The 17,856-nt window shown below is 41.7% G+C and overlaps 1 protein-coding gene across 4 annotated transcripts in view; it reads left to right on the top strand.

Moving 5' to 3' along the window:
- The window catches only part of PLEKHM3 (pleckstrin homology domain containing M3), a 178,644-nt gene that overhangs the window by 50,389 nt on the left and 110,399 nt on the right, over positions 1-17,856 (top strand). For all 4 annotated transcript variants that reach the window (XM_004764266.3, XM_013062300.2, XM_004764267.3 and 1 more), the window contains one exon: positions 16,592-16,737. In XM_004764266.3, coding sequence (XP_004764323.1) covers positions 16,592-16,737 — 146 coding nt within the window. The remainder of the gene's footprint in view (positions 1-16,591; positions 16,738-17,856) is intronic.

The following is a 17,856-nucleotide window of genomic DNA, read 5'->3' as shown; positions in this document are numbered from 1 at the left end:
AAATTGGAGGCCAGACAAATGAGTAATTATAGCAGACAGTTGAACTCAAAGGTCTTTGAATTTCCTTCCAACACTTCCATCTGTCTGAGATATTTTAGAGGGAACAGCCTTGCTCTATGTGGTCCCTTTTATCTCTCATTCTGCGGTTCTTTGAATGTCTATAGAAGATTAGAGAAAATTAGATTAATGTGGTCCCTTCATTTAAACCTCATTTAATAAGCAATACCTTTTTCCTTTGGGGAAGATATTTTAAACCAGTAGAAATATCACTTGACTAAGAAGACAGGAGACAGGCATCTTTTTCCTGATTCTGATGTTTATCATTGGATGAATTTGCTTTTACCCTTTTTTGCAGTCTGAATGTTTTGGTCTAGGAAATGATTTTGAATAAAAATAAATGTACATTGGAAATCTGAATACACACCAAAGTAGTAATATGACTATGGAAAAAGAATGTTCTATAGTTTGGGTTTTGAACTATTTCACATTCTAAAATTCAGAGAGATTTGATCACTTTATATAAGTAGGCTGTTTGATTTTATAGGATATAAATTTGCTTTTTGATTTATTCCTGGTATCTCATCATAGAAGTCACATGTTGGTCTTTGATACGTTTCAGAAGAATAAAATCATTTTGAATTTCAGAAGATACGGATCTTTTGATAGACCTTCCTGAACTTCATAGGCCATAGCTGTGCTGTCTCTCTCTCTCTCTCTCTTTTTTTTTAAAAGCTGTTCATTTCTCCCAGTCTTTGTTGCTATACTTTGGTCTGGAAAGTTCTTGTCCCTTTTTGTAGCTCCCTTTATGGTTAACATTTTTCTCATCATGTGTTCATTTCCAGCTAAACTTCTGAAGTGAGTGTTAATGTACTATTAGACTGTGCATTGAATTAATAGTTTCTATTTACTGACCTTGCATTGGGGCAGAAATTGGTCTAAGTGTCGTTTTAGGATAGGCTGGGATCTCCTACCTAGGGATAGGTCTGTATTCTTAATTTCTAGCTAAGTTCCTGGAAAAACTAAGTTTTTCATAGACTCCTAAATGTAAGAGCTACTTGAGAGGTTTTCTAGAATTCATTACACTGCCTAAAAGCAGAAACATAAGTGAAATGAGTAAATGCATCCCTAGGTAAGAGAATCTAGTAATAGAATAATACCAATTTATTTCCTGCAATATTATTTTCATCCAATCATTCATTCATTCAACAGACATGGGCCACATACAGTTCCAGAAATTGCCCTGTTGACGTTAGGACTCTGGAATTGGGTCTGGAGATTTTAACAGAATTTCCAGTTGATTAACATGCATACAAAGTTGGAGAAACCACTGCCCTAACCCATAGAATGTTTTTAGTGAATGAATCAAGCCATACTTCAGTTTTCTCTAGGTTATGTAAGTGCATTTCTTTTAACTGTTTCTCCTACATATGTCCAGCATTTTAACTGTTGAGGTATCAACTGCTGATAATCCCCAGGTTTCCATGTCTTCCTTACATTCTGGAAACTACCATGGTGTTCTAACAGGGTTCTATTTAGTGATGAATACAGATGAAGAAAGAGATTAATTCAAGTCTTTTACTCCCATTCTGGCATCTTTTTTAGTACATCCTAATGTTATGCCTAGTTTCTATTTTATACTTGATAAGCATATTTGGTATTTGAATTTTGAGATAGCCTTTACCTCCCTCATTTCCTTGCTACTGGCAGAGTAATCTTTCCCCTGGACAACCACAGTGACCTCCCAACCAGTCTTCTTTCTTGCTTCCATTCTAACCTTTCCCAACCTTGTCTTGTAGTGAATGTGATCTTATTAAACTGCAGACTGATTCTGGTAGACCTCTTTACAGTCCTTCAGTAGCTTCCCACAGCTTTTGGCATGAAGACCAGGATCCCTAAAATGACCCCGCATGATTTGACTCCTGCCCACCTCCTCACCTTCAGCTCTTCTTGTCACTTCTTCCCACATACCCAAGTCCCGGACATACTGACTTCACCACGTTCTTCTAATATACCATTCCTTCCCACTCCCCTCAGCGCCTTCGCACATGCAGTTGCCCCTCCCTGGAATATTGCCAGCATCTCCTCTACCCCCAACTCTTTCTTCAGGTCACTGCTTCAACATTACTTTCTCAAGAACACCTTCTTCAACCAATCCCGCAGACTGACTTAGGACCTATTTAGTTCTCTCCCCTGTAATGCCGGTGTAGTACCACTTACTCTAGCATTCTTCATAATTGATGTTATAGTGTCATTTGTGTAATTGTTCATTTAATACCTGTCTCCTCCCCTTGACTGCAAGTGCTATATTTGCCTGTGCTGTCTTGTTCATTGCTATCTCCCTGGCTCTGCATCTGGTGCATAGTAGGTGTGCACTAAACAGTTCTAATCATTACCCTTTTGGAAAGCCAGTTAAGATTTTGAAGGTTTCCAGGGACTTAAAAAAAAAAAAAAGTTGACTATACAGGGTGCCTGGCTGGCTCAGTCAGAAGAACATGATCTTAGGGTCATGAGTTTGAGCCCCACAGTTGCGTGTAGAGATTACTTAAATAAATAAGACTCAGAAAGAAAAATTTTTTTTGCTATGTAACCTTTTAGAGCCTTTATTGTATTGACATGAGGTATAAATACGCTACATTTCCAAACTTAGTTGACCCCCTCTTTGTAGGACTAGGATTCCTCAAACACATGGTGCAAACCCCTACTCCAGGCACTGTACCATCAGAGTTTCCTCTCATATGCACATATTGTTTCAATTCCAACTGGTGTACTGCAATTCATTTCTGGCACGAGCCACGCACAGTTAGCACAAACCCCATGAGTGAAGGGCTTGATCCTTCACAAGGCTGCTCCCACTGCAGATGCCAGCCACAAGTTCAGGATGTCCCTGGGCCACCCACACTCTGACTGATTAGCTGGGGGTTCCCATAGCCCTCTCAGGTTAATAATTTGCTGAAACAACTCACAATTCCAGAAAGTGCTATACTCAATTACTATTTTATTAGAAAGGATACAAATGAGGAGACTCAGAAGGCAAGTTCTGGGAGGGTTCCGAATGCAGACCTTCTGTGTTCTTCGCCCATGGAATCAGAGCATGTCACTCTCCTAGCACATCAGTATATTCATAAACCAGTTCATGAATAGTTCCACAGACTTTCAGTATCCAAAGTTTTTATTAGGGTTTCATTGTATAGGCATGCTTGATTGAATTATTGACCTTGTAATTGAACTCAGTTTCTAGCCCTCGTTCCTTTTTTTTTTTTTAGATTTTATTTATTTATTTGTCAGAGAGAGAGAGAGAAGGCACAAGCAGGGGTAGCTGCAGGCAGAGGCAGAAGCAGGTTCCCAGGTGAGCAAGGAGCCCAATGCGGAACTCGATCCCAGGACCCTGGGATCATGACCTTAGCCGAAGGCAGATGCTTAACCTACAAACTACCCAGGTGTCCCTGTCCCCATTCCTTCTCAAGAGGTCAGGCTGGTTCAAAGTCTAAACCCTCTAATCAAGTGGTTGGTCCTTCTGGTGAGCACCCTCTATCCGAAGCTATTTGGTGACCCACCATAAGCCACCTCAGTACCATAAGGTCACTTGTGATCCAGGGGGCTCAAGAATAATAAAGACCCTGGTATCACTCAGGAAATTCCACGAGTTTTAGAAACTCCCTGCTAGGAGTGAGGGAGGAAGATGAGACAATTCTCTATTATACAACAGTACAGACAGCAAAAATGCGATCCAGATGAAAGGAGGGAAAGTGCTAAATATGGCTGCACCCCCGAGAAGGAGGCGGCCTTGGCCTGTTTACCTTGTTCTCTCATTTCCAGTCTGCTGCTAGTGGGTGCCTTCCAGCACGGACTGCGCTCACGCGGGAGGGGAGCTTTCTAGTGGTATCTTCCTAGGTCTTCTGGGACTAAGCCGCTTCAGAAGCAGCCAGGAAGCTGGCCCTGGTCGGCCCAGCCCGGTGAGAGCCCTCCCAGCGGTGGGATGATGTGCACGTCCAGTGACTTTGTGATCCCACTCTCTGACCCAGATACACTCTCAAATCTTGGCTTAAAATAGTTTCTTTTTAAATAGATATTATAAAGGTGACCAGGAAAATTAATTTCATTTATTAGCTTTAGCTAATTTAGTGTGTGTTATATACCACTTCTAGGAGAGAACTAGGATTCCAAAACCAAGGACATGGAGGCTTGTGTGAGTTTCCAGAAGATTGAAAGTCACATTCTTTTATTTTCCCCCAGCTTTATTGAGATATAATTGACAAATAATGTATAACTTTATGGTCTACATTGTGATGACTTGGTATACATGAATATTGTGAAATGGTTGCCACAATTAGGGTTAGTAAAGACATCCATCACCTCACAGTTCACATTTTTTTGTTGTCGTACATTTAAGATTTACTCTCTTACCAGCTGTCGAGTATACAATATTTTAAAGAAATATTTATTTATGTATTTGTCAGAGAGACAAAGAGAGCATGAGCAGGAGGGGCGGCAGGCAGAGGGAGAAGTAGGCTCCCTGCTGAGCAAGGAGCCAGATGCAGTGCTTGATGCGGGGCTCGATGACCTAAACTGAAGGCAGATACTTAATTGACCGAGCTACCCAGGCATCCCTGCAAGACAGTTTTCTTAACTGTAGTCACCATGCTATACATTAGATCCCCAGAATTTGTTCACTTCCCCCCTGCCCTGCTTTTTTGAAATATAACTAACATATAACATTGTATAAATGTCAGGTGTACAATGTGGCAATTTGATATACATATATATTGCAAAGTAATTACCACAATTAGGTTAGTCAACACATTTGTCACCTCACATAGTTACCTATCGGGAGTGTGGGTGGTGAGACTTTTTAAGATCTACTCTCAGAAACTTTCAGGTATACAATAGAATATTGTTGAATATAGTCACTGTGCTGAAAATCACATTCTGACCAGGTATGTATCAGTATACCAAGGGTTGGGGCGCCTGGGTGGCTAAGTGGGTTAAAGCCTCTGCCTTCGGCTCAGGTCATGATTCCAGGGTCCTGGGATGGAGCCCCGCGTCAGGCTCTCTGCCCAGCAGGGAGCCTGCTTCCTCCTCTCTCTCTGTGCCTGCCTCTCTGCCTACTTGTAAACTCTGTCTGTCAAATAAATAAATAAATAAATAAATCTTAAAACAAACAAAATATATATATATATACACACACACCAAGGGTTGTATCTGGCTGATTTTTTCAGTGAAGTAAGTAAATCACGTGGGGCTGAGTCAAAAGCCTTACTGAAAATCGTTTCCCTGTCAAATCACTAAGCCTGTACCTCTGACACAGAGGACAGACTTAATTTGAAAGTCTTGGTTCCTTCCTCCATCTTTATCAATAAAGATATTCTTCTTAGCCCCCAGGCTTTTAGAGACCAGACAGAATAATAGATACACATGATTTGGTGACTGGGAAGCGTGTAGACTCAGTGGGATAAGTAATGCATTAGGGGCAGAAGAGCTTGGTCTTCTGTCTGCAGCCCTACCACTGATGCATTACACGGCCGCGGCCAGCGCTAGTAGTCCTGCTGGTCAGCATCTTCGACACTCGAACTTGAAGGGAGATTAAACTGCTGACTGTGTGCAGTTCGTAGGTTACAAAATACCACCAGAACCAAAAGTGCCAAATTTAATTCAGTAATATTGTACATCACTGCATTTTCCCCCTAGAAAATATGCAAGAGGTTCTTAGATGAGTGGAAGTCTTATTGAGGCCTAATACTAGATGGGAAACCTTTAGAAAAATGATGTTTCTCATCCATTGTTAAGATGAAGACTTTTAATTGAATGAAAGGTACCCGGTAATGCAAAGGATTTCCTTGCAAGACGCCGAGCCCAGCTTTCCTGTATGATCCCCGTCACCCACTGCCATGTGTTGCCTGACTGCCTTCCTTTTTCCTTCCCACTCCCATTGGTAGATAGTGTGTGTCTGAGCCATCATCTTTTTTTTTTTTTTTTAAAGATTTTATTTATCTATTTGACAGACAGAGATCAGAAGTAGGCAGAGAGGCAGAGAGAGGGGGGGAAGCAGGCTCCCCGCTAAGCAGAAAGCCCAATGCGGGGCTCGATCCCAGGACCCGAGAGGCTTTAACCCACTGAGCCACCCAGGTGCCCCAGAGCCATCATCTTGATAGGGGTTTTACAGAGTTTAAGTATCAAAACTCTTCATTCTGCTCCCAGGGGTCAAGAAGATGGAGATCAAACATCACAGGTATTGCATATCAATTGCACTTACTGTTATATAATGGACCCTTTACATTAGAGGGACTTACTCGCATGGTCACAGCTGGAGTCCCAAAGGCCATGTCTTCTTTCCACAGCAAACAGGAAAACTGCTTCCTGAAGGCTGGGCCGAAGAACATGCCAGGGTTCTTCTAAACCCACTAGTCAGATAGCTGACGCCTCCATCTGGGAGGAGGCCGGATACTCCTCTAGGGGGTCCCTTTCAAATGGGAACTTGAGGCCCAGTGAATGGGAGTTTCCTGCTTGTGGATGTCTTTTTGTGTCTTGCCTTCTAGCTTCAAGCAGTCTATCTTCAGATACTACACATAGAGTTAAAAGTTAGTTTTGGAGGTGGTAACAAATCTGTGCTTTTAGAAAGACAGAAAAAAGAAAGAAGACCAAAAAAGGCATAGGGAAAAGGGTCAAGGAAGAGAGTACACCAAGACAGTCCCTAAATCTTCTAGAACATAAAGAATTTGGTTTGGGTGAAAATGAAAAAAAACCAAGCATGGGTTTAAGGGAAGCTGATGAAAGTGATCTCTTTCAATTTGAGACTGTTCCTAGTACTACTTGGATCCACTCTCATGACTTTAATTTTATCAAATTGTTGTCATTACTAAAATAGCTCAAGTAGAAATTACTCTAAGAGATGCTGTCAGGGTTTTTCGAGGGTTTTAGCGAAGAAGAGGGAAGGTTGTGTTGTAAAGACCCTGTAAAGTTCAAAGGGATGAGACTCACAAAAAAATATAAGGAAAGAGGAGCAGGCATTCAGAGCGGGGAGTGACGTGAAAGAGAAGTCTGAGGAGCCCCTACCGGGACAGTGTTTGTCACAGAAGCGACAGGCTGGATAAGGCTGGTGTACACAGAGACTTCTGCGTATAAGCCGGAAGGAAACAGGTTCCAGAGAAAGGCTAAAGAAAGACAGCTTGCTTCTCAGGGAAATCAAAAAGATAATCTGAACTTCTAAGCCAGTAAGAGGTTATTGACCTTTCAAAGCCATTGAAATAGAGGTGGAAACACTGTGCTGTGGTTCCACAGAAACATGGCCTACCGACTATGTCTTCTCTTCCTCACTTGGGTTTCCTCACTTCTTTATAAAGTGCTGTGCCACAAAAAGAGAGTTAGTGGTGGTTTAATAGAATGTTAAAGATCAGGGAGAATACTGTAGGAGGACCATCGTTGGGGTACACAGCAAACTCTGTGAGGCAAAAGGGTTCAGTAAAGGGCTGAACCCTGTAGGGAGAGTGAGGCAGTTGCTTTGGGCATACGACTTAAGAGGATGCCTCCCCCAACCACTCAGTATTGAGATAAATAATATCTTACATGTAACCTCATTGAAAAGTCTCAATTAATGTAAAAAAAATCCATGATGAATAAAATGTAAAATTTTAGAGATAGGATCAGTATGACTGAATTTTTCTTTTGTCTCGGGCTTGTATATGGCTTGGCACTGGTTCAGAGGAACATTCCAGTAAGACCATTGATTTTTTTTTTTAATTTTGTTTATTTATTTGAGAGAGAGAGAGTATGAGCAGGGGGAGAGGGAGAACCAGACTCCCACTCAGCAAGGAGGTTGGTATGGAACTCGATCCCAGGACCCTGGGATCATGACTGGAGCCAAAGACAGATACTTAACCAACTGAGCCACCCAGGCATCCAAGACTATTGATTAAATAAGACAACTTCCCCCAAAGCTTTCAGTATGTAAGTTCCAAGTAGCCTAGACCAGCATTTGCTTTATTACAAGGATGGTGAGGCTGAACTCCTTTCCTTGTCTGGGGTTGCAGGGTACAATATGGGGAATCCTGCTACTCCTGTGTTTAAGAGACAGCTGGCAGCGGGAAGTAGACTGTGACAGAGGGACAATATTCCCACTGCTGGCCACATTTATGTTTAAAATAATCAGATCAGTTCATCCCTTTCCCTTTCTGCAGTTTTCCAAATAAGAGTTACTGGTTGCGAGTGTTTCACCAGAAGGATTACTTCATGAAGAAAAGAGCAGTGTTCCTGGCAGGTAATTGAGGAGGTGGTGGTGCAGTGTGGATAAGGCTTCTCTTTGATACCTCTCTACTCTAAATGAACGTAGTGGCACGAATCTTTTCTTTTGGCTAAGAAAGTAGAGCTGGTGAGAGGGCTTTCCTCCTTCCCATGATAGACCTTGTATCTGTTACTTGCAGGGAAAAGTGATTTAATAGTGTCCATACTCAGACCTCTTATTTTGCCCTTTGTGCTGTCACAAAGCTGAGAACCACTGTGCTGTCATCTCTTCCTCACTTGGCTTTTACTTCCTTCTTTATAAAGAAATAAATGTCTTCTTTGGAAATGCATGTTGATTATATCGTACCACCTAATGGTTTATAATGAGACCTTAGCATCTTAATGGATAGCTCTAGGTAAAAATATTAGGTTACATAAAGAGAACTCTTAACCAGCCATTATTCAGTATCAAATACATCAGATGCTCTCAGTCACCTAACAGAAAATCAAATTCAAATTGGTTTATACAGTAATGGGGAATGAATCTCAGTCAGCTGAGCTTTAGGAGTCAGAAGATCTGGTAGCTCAAAATTTTTGCACTCTGTCTTTTGGTCTTCACGCCCCAAACAGCATTTTCTCCCTGAAACCACCTGCCCCTTCTGACTGATGGATTTCTCATATAATATCATGGGCATCTTTGACAATCCCAGTCCTTTCCACATTAGTTACCAAAAATGTTGCAGTTCATCTCCATAGTATCTCCTTCTCTTTCCCCTTCCTGCTCCCAAGCTCACTGCCTACTTAGCCCAGACTGGTGCAATAACTTACCAACTTGTCCTGTCCCCTTCCTTTTTTTTTTCTTGCCAGTTAATCTTTCCGAAGCTCAGATTGCTGTTCTGCCTCAAACAACTCTAGCTCTTCCTGTATCTTATTGGTTAGTAAGCATTCCTCCCCCTAAACCTTCAGGATTCTTAGGTTCTAGCTATAGTTTATGATTCCAAGTTCTTTTTTCCTAACACCCCTCTCATTACGGGGGCTTCAGACATCTGGAGTAATCAACATTTGCCAAACATGCCCCTATTTTTCTGAGCTGTTGTCTTCCAAAATCCCTTTTTCTTTTTCAAGGCCCAGTTCAAATGCCCTAGGCCTGCACAGCCTTCCCCTGTATCCACAGTTAGAGCTGTTGCTTCCTCCTTGGCTTATCTCTACTATCTTGAGCTTTCCACCATCTAGATTTGCACTCCTGTCCCCTTCATCCTTCTTAGTCGGGGTGATGCTAATGCTGTGAGGGCCTAGGCTAATTCATTGACAGAGTAACTTATGCTCTTTTGTATAATTGATTTATATTTCCTCTACTTCTCGTATTGCCATATATAAAGAGATCATTTTAAAATATTTTATATATAGGAAATAGCTACATGGAAATTCATCCATATATATATTAGCATTTCTCATCAAGTACCACATCAGCTACTTCTGTTAAGCTCTGTCTTCTTTCTTAACTGTATAACCATGGACAGAATACTTTATCACACTCTGCCTCAGTTTCTTAATCTATAAAATGGAAATAGTACCTACCTTGTAGAATTGATAATAAATATGTGTCTGTGCCTGGCATATAGCAAGTACTATGTATTTGTTTATCCATTTACCTATTTATTATTTCCATTTAAAATTACTTAAACTGTTTTCTTGAGAGTCTTGGGTAAAGAGCCAACAGGCACAGAAATTAATGAGAAAATTTGTCATAAACTATTAAGAAAACAAGTGTGAAAAAAATACTAAGTTTAGACTGATTTAAATATACTAGATGGAGAAATAACATTTTATTGTTAACCTTCTCTGACCTTATATTACCATAATATTGGTACTGAAGCACCTTATCACAAACATCTTCCAAACCATGTCTTTGGAAGTGAAAATCTGTGTCACAGATACTTTTAATTCAGTATAGCTATTTAGTAGACAAAAAAGCAGTCAGAATCTCTAGAACAGTGCACATATTTACTTACTTGCCTTGGCAAAAATCAAGATTTATTGCCTTTCAAGATAAATTTTGACTAAATATTGACTTTAGTCTCTCAATCATTGTTTACCTGAAAGACCAATGAATCTTGACACTTCTCAACTTGAGTTGGAATCTACTTGGTATTTATTAATGTATTTAATATGATTTGTAATCTTAGTAAAACATTCTATGAAGAGTAAACAAACATTAAAGCTTTTATCCAGCATAGACAGGCTTTATGTTTTCTTTTTATTTTTTTTCTATAAAAACTTTATTGTTTCCATTTGGTCCACAGCTGAGGAGGGACTTCAGGGTGTTAAAAAACTGCTTAGTGGCTGCAGGAAATAGATACCCTGATACCTGGGGAATACAGAGGAACCCCTCAAAGACCACTGGGCTCCAGAGGCTCCTAGTCCTTCTTGAGGGTGAGTCTTTACAGGAGATGCTAGTCCAGCCCATGCCCTAACTTGCAGAAGTTATGTGGTCGCCATCTTCTTCTTCTTTTTTTTGTTTTTAAGATTTTATTTATTTATTTGAGAGAGAGACAGGGAGAGAGAGCATGAGCGAGGAGAAGGTCAGAGGGAGAAGGAGCCGGGAGCCTGATACGGGACTCGATCCTGGGACTCTGGGATCATGACCTGAGCCGAAGGCAGTCGTCCAACCAACTGAGCCACCCAGGCGTGCCGGTCGCCATCTTCTTGATGAGTTTCACCTCCTCATCTAGGAAGTGGCTCTCCAGGAAGTCACAGAAATGGAGGTCTGTGCGGGTAGAACCGCCTTGATTATCCTAAAGGGCCCACGTCAGTTCTCCTCTGCCCTGATTTTGCATCTTCAGGAGACACTGGGCACCCTCATGCTTCCCCTGGGCAACCTGGCAGAAGAGCTGGCACATGCCCTCCAGAGCCACATCATTGCAGCCAAAAATAGAAGCCCAAGGAGAGGTAGGTGTAGAAAGCCTGCAGATGTAGGTTGACCCAGAAGTTGACAGCAGCCTCTATTTTGGTGAAATAATTCTGATGAATCTAGGAGCTCAAGGTTGGTGGGAAGTAAGGAGCTAACCACAAAAAACAGTGTTGGCTGGTCCCAGAGGCAGAGGATGGTCAAGAAAGGATGGTTTTGGAGGTTGCACCTGGGAAGGAGGTTGGGGGTGGTTGGAGGTTGAAAGAAGGGGTAGTCCCCCAGGTCTGTTTCATGCAAACATTGTGGAAGCGAGAGACAGCTGCATGGGATTGCCGGGTGCTATCTGTATTTTTAGTCAGCAGTGAGTCAATGGTTGTAGACTGTAAGCTTGGAAAACAGAGTTCTGTAGGACCTTTTTCCTGCTGATTCTTATAAAGTAGCAAGTCATTGAAAACCTGCCCCCCACATTTCTGTTTTCCTTCATTTTGGAAAATCTAGTTTGTAGAGCTTTGGGTCAAAGTCCAGGCCTTCAATCCCCATTTTACAAAGTGCTTACCACAGGTCATTGACCCGCACCAGGGCACTGGACAGCGGGGGTAAGGGGGCAAGGACAGTCCTTTTGCCCTTCCTGTGGCCACCTCTCCCTCCATTGTGTGCATATAGTAAAAGAGGGTATGAAACTTGCCAGTTTTTTCACTTTTAAAAGAGAAAATGAAAATTTATCCCCTTACTCTTATCTCTTTTCCTCCCTTTTTTAGGAAGACCCCCTTCTCTTCTTTCTTTTGGTTTGCCTTTGTTTTTTTTCTTAGAGCATTTCCTACCTTCCAAACACAAAATACCAAATTTACTTTACCAAACTGAGTAAAGGAGGTAGTGTGGCTGACCACACTTAGAAGGCATTGTGTGTTCTTTCCTTAGGGAGATCCACCTGGATCTAGCCACAGCTCACGTCATTTTCCTCTTATGCCCATGAATTTTCCAGCTGCTGGTCAGGGGAAGGAGGGCAGATTTGGTAGCCATGAGGCAGTGAGAAGGTGGTTGGCTTCTCCTCAAGATCTCGGCTTCAGTAACACCACGTTGCCGCCAATTGAGCTAACTAGGTACACTTGTTAGAAGAAAGCTTGTGCCTTTGTGGAGAATTATGCCAAAATTTCTGCTTCAACCCCTGGCAACAGATTCTTTTGGTCGTCTTTAGTGAAAGGCCATTTGGGAAATGGACTGTACATGCAGCAAATAGGATTTCAGTTAAATGGTAACATTTGTTTCCAAAAGAGTACCAGAGGGGAAGCTAAGCTCTTCAGAGCATGTGTTCATTAAAGATTTGAAGTGGGGTGGGAAGCAATAAAAAAAAAAAGGCCAGTGAGTTCTCTTGTGAGATAGTTTTTTGTTCCTATGAATTGAACACCCTCTGAAAAGTTTCAAAAAGAGACTGGGAAGAATGTATTTGCTTTGATCCAATATGTGGAGGGTTCCCTACTACAAATACCCCTTAATTTAGAAGTATTATTCAAAAGTCTGTTTGAAAGTACATAAAAATATAATATGTAAATAAGCTCTAATTAGTTATTTCAATTAATTATTTTTTGTCTCTGCTTTGCGGTTCTGTTTTTCTCGACATAATGTCGCTTGCCAGAGTCCAGCTTTGGCACCCTTCAAAAAATGTGTTTTTGTCATAATCGTTTTTACAAAAACACATTTTTTTTGCCCTGTTGAAAACATCACAATGATAAAGTAAAATCCAGATCATATAACTTTAGGGGAATTGTTTAGACATTTTTAGTCTCTGATTTGCTAGTATGATATTAAAGAAGGAATCTTAAAATTAATTGAAAAAATAGGTGTTTCCTTCAAATAAATGGTAAGTGGTGTTTTTTAGAAAATGAATCTGCATTAGGCCACTAGCCTCTAATCTTCTTTGACCCTCCTGTGTTCTTTCAATGACAAATACTACATTGAATTTGGAGATTAAAAGTTTTAATTCTAAACCAAGTAAGATGCTTCTCAGTGGAGACCGTGAATGCTGTGGGAAAACACTGGTAAAATGAACTCAGGTTGTTTCTACATAGCAGATTTTTAGAAATTGACTGGGAACCTGAAATGTTGATTTTGGAAGCTGAGAGAGTATACTGCATGACCATTTACAAGGTTTTCATTTGAGGGGCTGCACACCCTCTGTGCTTGAATGGAATTAGACTTTTAGAGCTTGGAGGTGCCTTAGCAGCCACCTGGAAACCAGGGAGCCATTCTCCGCTTTTCCCCCACCAGCGTCTCTGGTGGTAGTTGGCTGGTTGGGGAGAAATACAGGTTCCTGGGCTCTAATCCAGAGCTACAGAATCAAAGTCTTATGGGTAGGAGTTGGGGTGGGGGAGGGGTCTACATTTTTCACAGGCTTCTTCAGAAAATTCTGACACTCACTGAATTTGGCAAACCACGGATTTAGGATGGCCCCTTCCTTTGCAGCGTGGAAAGCAGACTTAGAGAGTTTGATAGGTCACGTTCACAGTCTGTCCTAGGCAAGAATGGACTTTCTAACTTGGACTTGTGCTTGTCTGTACACCATGTATCCAAAACAGTCCTAAGCATGCAGATAGGTTCAAACCTACTTCTGGATCATTAGGGGTGATTTCGGCATGGCAAGTAGGAGAGCATCGTTCTAAATAAGGTATGAAGGTAAAGACACCCAAGAACTGTTACTTCTGTCTAACCTAAAGCCTGAGCGAGCCCTAGCCACGCTCTGTCAGCCCTTCTCTCTTTGATGAGCCTGGAGACCAGTGCACAGTGGTAAGAATGCTTAGCTAATTTAGTTAGCCCATGTAGTTGAACCCCCAGTGTGTTAGGCTTTGGACCTGGGTGCCTGGTTGAGATACAAATTTTTAGAACATATACTTTCTTAAAAAAATGCATATTTGTGTATTTTAATATTGCTTATGTATGTTACATCTAAAAATCATAATAAAGTCATTAAAAACTATAGACTGATATACACATAGTACCCACTAAAGCATATATAAATATCTAGCAAATGCTTGCTAATGTTAATTATATCTAAAATTCAAACAACCAAAAAACTAAAGTGACCCAAATTTATTTTTGCTGTATTCTTTGGTGAGTTTAAACTATAATGATGATCTGGAATTCCTGCAGGACCATGATCACTTTCTAAATCCTTAAAAAAAGACTGAGTTTTACTCATCGTCATTTCAGTGTTCAATTTGACCATCAGCGAATTTTTGGAAACAGCGATATCCCAGTGTCTAGGATGTGTCAAGTTCCAGTGAATTCTGCTTCACAGTCCATATATGATCACATGAGCAATGTGTAATTCTTAGAATGGGCAACATATTTTTCACGGGGTTATTAACCAAAGAATGCTGTTTTAAGAGGCAGGTGACCAGGTTAGGGGAATCGGTTCTGAAAGAGCTTTGAGAAATTAGAATCTCTTTATATCCAGGTGTATGTGTGTCCAAGTAATACTCAATTTATCATCCTTTCTACATAAACAGTTATTGATGGTCTGCTGTATGTAAAGCTCTGTGTTAAGTACTGAGGATAAGAAATTGCTTTGAGGAGTTTCTAGTGTGGTTCTTATTGGACAAGCACATAAAAAGGCACAGTAGTTTCCGGAAGCGTGTGCTAAATGCCAGATGAGCAGTACTGCAGTCAGTGCAGCAAACACATTCCGGAGCTCACAGCCTGCTCATGGTGACCGACGACTGCACCTTCCCTCAGGGACAGCAGCAGCATGTGTATGTGCTGCTACTCTGTCTGTCGCACACATCTCATTGCTCAGCCCGTCCGAAAAACAGGAACTTGTTCTGATTTTGCTGCTACTCAACAGTAAAGAAACAGTCATTCCAGGAAGGACCAGTGTGCAGCTTTTGAAGCACAATACCGATGCACTTACGTACTATCTTTTAGTACCTCTTGTCTTTAAAGCAATACGATCTAATTCTCTTCCTGGAGAATGCACAGCAAGACTGCTTGATTACTGATACCATTTTATTTGTGATGAAAATTAAAGTCCTTTGAGTTTTTGTGATATTTTCATTCATGGAGTTCATGTGAATTAGTTTTTTCTTAGGTTAGCAGTTTGTTAAATAGACTGTTCAGAGCCCCTTTAATGGACATGAGGTTCCACAGTGATGGTGATGAGGAGGAGGTGGGGGGGTGATGATATTATCATTAAATAGGCTTAATGTGAGATTTCTTTGGTCAGTGCAGTTCTTAATCCAGCCATGATCCAGAAATAGATTTCTGAAATGAAAGCAGTTGATCAGAAATGCCAGGATGATATTGCTCTTTGTATAATCATGATTACCTGTTCTGGGCTGCCTGGATTTAGTTCCTTGGGTTCTGACGGGAATTCTGTACTCACCAAGAGAATGTAGTGCCTCCTACCTGGAGAAAAAGCATGGCTTCTTTGTGACAGGGCCTAGATTATTACCAGTCCGCCCGAGAGCCCCAGGACAATGCTCACAGAATCATGGATTTCCTCGGGCCTTAGCAATGACTTGCCGGCAGCCACTGGTCTTGAGTAATGGGCAGGATTTGGCAAAGTGGAAATCAGAGAAGAGGGTTTTGTGTAAGGAGACGTAATATGCACCAACGTATGGAGGGTCGAGTGAGCACACTGTTTATTTGGGGAATAGCAAGGAGAGTTCTCTGATTGCAATAAAGAAGTTGTATTTCTATTGGAGAGTAGTAGGAGTAGAGAGTTGGAAAGGTGATACAGGGGCCAGTCGGGGGATTCATTGACTATGTAAGTAAAGCAAGACTGCGTACCGGTTTTTAGAATCATTTTAAACTCAGACCAGCTTAGAGCCTAATCCAAACTCCACCTCTTCCCGGTTCGGTGACCTCAGATTGGCTAAAACCATCTCACAGATGTGTTGTACGCGTTATGTAAGATCCTTTATGAGAAGTTCCCAGCAAAATGTCTGGTGGTGGAAAGAGAGCTTATGAGGAACAAGTGAAGTGCTAATAGTGGAGTTGTAGAGAGGCTGATCTCTGACTACTGTATGCAGAAGACACAGAAGAGACCAGAAATGGGACCATATTAGATTCCAGTTATGGCAGCCCCGTAGAAGGTAAGGGGTTGAGGATATAGGGCTAGGAAGAGAAGGACACATCTATACATGTATTCTCTGAAGTTTTTTCTTTTTCTTTCCTTTTGCAGACTTTTGTTTGAGGGTTGTGTAACCTGTTCTGTGGTGTTAAAAGTACTACAGTACAGGCGCCTGGGTGGCTCATTCGTTAAGCCTCTGCCTTTGGCTCAGGTCATGATCCCAGGGTCCTGGGATCAAGTCCCTCGTTGGGCTCTCTGCTTAGTGGGGAGCCTGCGTCTCCCTCTCCCACTGCCCCTTCTTGTGCTCTCTCTCTCTCTCGCTGTGTCTCTGTCAAATAAATAAATATAGTCTTTAAAAAAAAAAGTACAGCACTAATCAGAGACTCATTCTTCTGCTTCGACAGGATGTCAGCGATCCATAGGTCTCTCCAGTGGGAAGGCCAAGGTGTGCAGTTACAGTGGGTGGTATTACTGCAGCGGCTGCCACGTGGACGACAGTTTCCTCATCCCGGCACGCATAGTCCACAACTGGGATACTTCAAAGTACAAGGTAAGCCCAGAGTCTGAGTTCACCTCAGAATCGCAGGGTGGGTGTTCAGCTGTCGTCGTGTGGATTAAGAAATAATGGTGTAAGAATTTAAGCAGCCTTGACTAGGTAGTCTCATAAAAGCTACGAGATCTTAACTAATGCTTCTTAAATATCTCACATTTAAAGGCATCTTAACTACGACTTTTTATTCATTTCTCACTTAAAAAGATAATATAGCAGTTTCTACTTCTGGGCCTTGATAATTAACTGTGGGTGCTAATTCTGATAGATGGAGAGGCCTCATTGTTTTATTTTTTTTTAATTAGATCTTACCTCCAAAATCACAATATTGTCAGAGGATAAAAATAGGAAAATAGGGGCGCCTGGGTGGCTCAGTGGGTTTAGCCTCTGCCTTCGGCTCGGGTCATGATCTCGGGATCCTGAGATCAAGCCCCGAATCAGGCTCTCTGCTCAGCAGGGAGCATGCTTCTCCCTCTCCCTGCCTGCCTCTCTGCCTACTTGTGATCTCTCTGTCTGTGAAATAAATAAAATCTTTTAAAAAAAAATAGGAAAATAACGCATGCATGGGCATACTAGTGACTTTTGAAGAAGAGGATGTATGTAATCAAGGTATTTCTTACTTTGAGTAGGACTACTCCTACTCATGTGAAGGTCAGTCTTCCAGCAGGTCCATCTCTCCTGGAACTAGAATCTGACCAGAAGCTAAGAGGATCTCTGGGTGCATGGCCACGCCAAGGAGCGGTTCACTGAGCCACCCTTAGACCTTCAGCTGGACTGTTCCTTATTTTTTAAAAAGGGAGGAAGTGAGAAGCATGCTTTGCAGAGTAACTGCTAACAACCTAGCAGGGTATCCCAAAAGTACAAATAGCAGAGTTGGTAGCTATAAAAATGCAAGTCAACCGAGTAGGAGAGGAAGTCTGAGCGCTGGGGCACTCGCCTTAAGAGGGTAGAGAGGGGAGGGTAGAGAGAGGACCCTCGGGTGCTCAACAAGCCACACAAGGAATGTGTCTTCAGATCAGTTGTGACATAAGCTGATACGTAGGTCAGATAAGATGAGCACTGAGAATTGATCATGGGCTATAAGAATGTGGAGGTAATGAGTGACTTAATGAGAGCAGT

This window comes from Mustela putorius, unplaced genomic scaffold (genome assembly GCF_011764305.1).
Source record: "Mustela putorius furo isolate JIRA1106 unplaced genomic scaffold, ASM1176430v1.1 tig00000275_pilon_pilon_pilon, whole genome shotgun sequence".
Taxonomy (NCBI): domain Eukaryota; kingdom Metazoa; phylum Chordata; class Mammalia; order Carnivora; family Mustelidae; genus Mustela; species Mustela putorius.
The sequence above is the reverse complement of the archived record's forward strand: the minus strand, read 5'-3'. Positions and strand labels throughout refer to the sequence as shown.